Source organism: Gavialis gangeticus, unplaced genomic scaffold (assembly GCF_001723915.1).
Source record: "Gavialis gangeticus isolate Ggan-Ray unplaced genomic scaffold, GavGan_comp1, whole genome shotgun sequence".
Taxonomy (NCBI): domain Eukaryota; kingdom Metazoa; phylum Chordata; order Crocodylia; family Gavialidae; genus Gavialis; species Gavialis gangeticus.
In genome coordinates, this window is record NW_017729004.1 from 69920504 (window position 1) to 69925108 (window position 4605).

The 4605-nt window shown below is 41.5% G+C and overlaps 1 protein-coding gene and 1 long non-coding RNA gene across 3 annotated transcripts in view; one reads left to right on the forward strand and one right to left on the reverse strand.

Annotated features, from left to right (window-relative positions):
- Positions 1–401, forward strand: part of LOC109291505 — an 800-nt gene extending 399 nt beyond the window's left edge. Inside the window, exon 2 of the long non-coding RNA XR_002095873.1 lies at positions 45–401. This is a non-coding gene — a long non-coding RNA (uncharacterized LOC109291505). The remainder of the gene's footprint in view (positions 1–44) is intronic.
- A 2185-nt stretch (positions 402–2586) lies between these two features.
- AGR3 (anterior gradient 3, protein disulphide isomerase family member) overlaps positions 2587–4605 on the reverse strand; it is a 25764-nt gene continuing 23745 nt past the window's right edge. For both annotated transcript variants that reach the window (XM_019508522.1, XM_019508524.1), the window contains 2 exons: positions 3932–4015; positions 2587–2773 (listed from right to left, as the gene is read on the reverse strand). In XM_019508522.1, coding sequence (XP_019364067.1) covers positions 2724–2773; positions 3932–4015 — 134 coding nt within the window. In that variant the 3' untranslated portion in view covers positions 2587–2723. The remainder of the gene's footprint in view (positions 2774–3931; positions 4016–4605) is intronic.

A 4605-nucleotide genomic window follows, 5' to 3' on the forward strand; every position in this document is an offset into this window, starting at 1 on the left:
TCAGGTCCCTTCCGACCCTAGAAACTATGAAACAATGAAAATAGCAAGGGGTATATCTATTGTCACAGGGACCTTTGCCTTGTTACTGGAAAGTGGTGTGGTCCATTTAAGGAGAGGACCTTTGTAGCAACCACCAAAGTAGAGGTTAATGAAGGACCCTATGGGCAAGTCAGCTGACAAGGAAGCCACCTGACCTGCAGGGTCAATAGGCAATATAAGAGTCCAGAGCTGGAGAGGGTGCTATCAGAAAGACTGGTTGGGTGCTGTTCACCTTGAAGGCTATAAGCTACCAGGGACGGAGCCTGGTACATAAAGGAGCAGAATGGAGCAATTGCCTGCAACAAAAATATGCAACCTGAAGAGTAGGACTTGTGTTAGCCAGTTGGCTAACCAGTGATTTATTTATTTATTTATTTAAGAAGTCCAATTAGTGCCTAAGGGGCACGTGACTACCTTGAGCTCTGCCAAGGGCAGCTAGGGGCCTGGGAGCAAGGCCAGAGCCCATAGAGGGGCAGAACTTGGGGCCAGAAGAACCAGAGCAAGGTGGAGACAGGGCCAGGGGACAGACAGAGAGAGTTTGGGGAGGTTTAGTGCCAGAGGAGGGTGGAGACCCCCAAAGAGCCTGGATTGGTATGGCTGGGACCAAGGAGCTTGGCCCAGTGTGGTGGGCCTAGGCAGCAAGAGACCAGCTACAGCATAGAGGTAAAGCCAGGAAAACTGCAGTCTCAACACGGGAGTAAAAGTCTGAAGTGGCCTGGTGGCTTTGCGAACAAGTGTCCCACTGGATGTGATATTGCTTTGCGAACAAGTGTCCCACTGGATGTGGTAAGTGAGACATGGGCCTGACTGTGGGGGCAGCTGGTGGTCATGACTTAAACCCTTAAGGCAAGCCAGGCCAGGAGAGTTGTTCATGGGAGAAGAGAGAAAGCACCACAGGCACCACCCATGACAGCTCATCAAGACTCCCTATGTGGCCCTTGGGCCCAAATAATTGCCTATCCCTGGCCTAGCAGGGATGAGGCAGCCTGTAGGGGGCATCACAATGGTCCTCAGGTGCATAACCTGTTACATCTATAATGGACACTGTGTTTTGTACCAGATCATACATATAGTTTGCTGTGTTCTTAGTGTTGTCATAGGATAAATCATTTATTAGCTTGCTTTGGTGAATGATATACAAGCATAGCAGAAAAATTGCCAGTGTAAATTGGCTTTCCTCACTCACCTTGGTACACTTGCACCATCTAGATATCTGCTCTTATGTATCTTTATGCCACAATGGTCCCATGAGAAATTTAAGGGAGACTGTTCATCCTATCTACCCTGCTGCATCTGCAATTGCATACCAGACAACCTGAGGAAACTGTCACAAGCAATTGTGGCATTGCCAGTGAATTTGGTCTATGATTCAAATCCTACTAAAGGGGCCAGCACTGAGGCATGCCTACTTTTTTCCAATGCAAAGAAGTAGCTGGCTCCCAGTACTGAAGCTGAGGATTTCTTCTTCTCTTCACCCCATTCTCTCATTGTATCTTTTTCAAGGCTAAGCTCCTTTACCTGGGTTTTGCTGAGTTTTTCATGAATGCACTTTCAACTCATGGTCCTATCCTAAAACCCAAGCTTTTCTCAAACTTGCAATAAACAATTTTTCCCTTTCCTCTCCCACCTCCTCTCATCTGATCCTGTCAGCAGTCTCTCTTCTATAGCAAGAAAAGAGGGAGTAAACCTGAGTTCTCGTAAGGACCTGTGTGCGGTATGAAATGGGGCCTACGAAATACATGATTGCCAATTACATGATTTCCATGAAATCTCCCTTGAAATAGCTCGTTCTCCATGAAAAAGCACAGGGAACCAGCTATGTTAAAAAAGCCAGCAAAGAGCTGGCAAAAACGTTGTCTCCTAGAAGGGCAGGGGGAAGCGGATGGGAGGAAAGAGGGAAGAAAAAAAAAGGCAGGCTGCCCATCTCCTGAAGTGGGGGCAGGACGACAGCTGGAGCTGGGTATGGAACTGTTTATTTGCTACACTTAAACTGTTTGTGTACTCAGCAAAAATCATCCTCTGTCCCTTGAAGAGGGTGATAATTACTGAATTAACAAGCCAGGCAGCTCCAGCTAGGGCTTTCAATCAATGCCTGGGAGTGGTGAGTCTTGTAGCACCCCTCAGCCAGTCAGAAGCATGGGGGACACCAGTTTGCTCCACCTTCAAAATGGGTGCCCCAGCTGTGATACAGCCCTGAAACCGATGGCCCTGGCTGTGTTACAGCCATGTAATTCCGAGGCCCGGGAATTTGATAGGTCCCTATGTATGAAATAAAAATGGGATCTGAGCTGAGACTATTCACTTATATGGACTATCAAACAGACATGAGGTGGAATTGGTTATGGTTTTGTCCAGAAATCATAGCTGACTTAATGGGGCAGGATCTGAACCATTTGCAAGTCTTGGTACCTTACTGCTATACCCTTCAATTCTCTCCAAGCAGCTAATTGAAAATGTAGGTAGGTAAGTAGTACTCATTTGTCCTAAATTTGTAATATAATATACTTTCACAAGAGTCATGCAGTCTTTGAAAACAGATCCTTTTTTATATGAAATTCTGTGTGCTGTAACTGCTTGGTAATGTATTGGAAACCTTTGCACAGAAAAAGCTGCTAATGAATACATTTCAAAATCCTCATTGTGTTTTACCTCGTAGAGGCTATGATGTTTTCAGCTGCTGTTAATTATAGTTCAGTTTGAATGAGACGGAGTGCTTTCTTCATGTTCTCTATCACTGGAAGAAGAAGAATATCTATTGTAAAATATTTTAAGTACACTTCTAACCTAAAATAAGATCCAAATAAACCTCAATTTATTACTAATCTGGTTTGTATGAATATTACTTAATGCAATGTTATTAATTATATGTGAGTCCCATTCATTGTGAGATTTCTGGTGTCATTTACTGAAACAGATTATGTAAATTTTTCTTGGATTGTGATTGGTAATTTAAAAGAACTTTGAAAAGCACCACTTCACCTGCTTTTGGCCCTTCCTCTCTTAAAACTGTTTCTCAACAACTTGTAATCAAGAACCAAGTTAAAAATCTGTGCTTCTCAATTCATCAAACATCACATTTAGAGTGGGAAAAATCTCCACTGTCAAAGGTTATAACATAATAGGGACGGAAGGTCAATTTGAAAAGTCACATTTCTGGGCACGGAGAGACTATTGCTTTCTTACTGTTTTAAAGGGGAAGATGGGACTTGCCATTAGTAAATAGATCTCAGCTGATCTGCTTTAATTGTTTTGCCAATCCTGCAGTGAGTAAATCTAATCTCTGGATAAAGCAGTGGTAAATTATTGTGACTTAGCTTTCACTTAATGCAGGATAAAGCAGACAGAAAAAACAGTTAATGAATATTCATCAGAACCATGGTAAATCCCTCCTGCCTTCCCCTGGCCTTTTTAAAGAGGCATAGTTGTTGTATCTGTCCATGTGTAAACATGTGAATCTTAATATCTCAGGAACTATGAATGAAAAGTTGGAAGACAAAAAATAGTTCTCTCTCTCTCTTCTCCCACCCCCACTCCCTAAGGTAGTTAGCTCTGTGTATGGGAAGTCCGTTGTTTAGTAGTTTTTACTTTTCCTCTGTATAATCATCTAAAGCCTAATCCTGTGGTTTCTCATGTGCATGCTTAACTGGTCCCAAATGAATGGGGTAAATTATGTGCTTACATGCTTTGTTATATCAGAACAGTGTTTGACATTTTGCTAGGGCAAGTGCCTAAACTGTAGTTTCTTGTAGCCCTTTATAAACACTTTAAATGGTTTGGGGTAGGAATATGAAGGGCAATGAAGCCCTATCTGATCCTAGAGCATAAACTACTGGGATGGATTAAAATGAGTGACAATGTGAAATGCAAAGTCACACAAAATGAGGACACATACAGAATGGTATGTCTTGAGGTTCATACGTGTAGAGTCGATTAGAGTATCTTCCAGTGATATCAGCTCTTACTGTGAGAGATGGGTCTGAAAAAATAACCACATTAAACCAATTATTCTAATTCATTCTTGGAAACAGCATCTTCAATAAGTATTGCTTGTGACCTAGGAGACCAAGTCAACTTAACATTTTTGAGGTATTCTAATTTAGAGAATGACATAATTATTCCCCCCACACAAGTTCTTATTCTTACATTAAAATATACCAAACAATGAATGGTCAATGCTTATTATTTTCATTAAACCCTTGCTATTAAAAATAGTATATTTTATATTCACTTGCCTGCATATACTAGGCCTTGTTTAAAGGAAAATATCCAGAGATATACGGACTGAGACTATCTCAAGAGTGAGGCCATTCTGATTAAATATAGATACAGTACTACAATTATGAAGACATTTAGTAAGATATTAGTATAATGTACCTGAAGCTTCTAGAGATAAAACTCATTTACTACTTTGATTCTCCAACCTTTTCCTTGATTCCTCTCTCTCTCTTTCCAACATTTTTATTTATGTAATTTGGGTACTTGTGTGATGTCCATTACTGTAGCATCTGCAAGATTCAAATGGTAACCTTGGGGTTATGCCAGATGAGAGAGCCAATATTTTTAAAA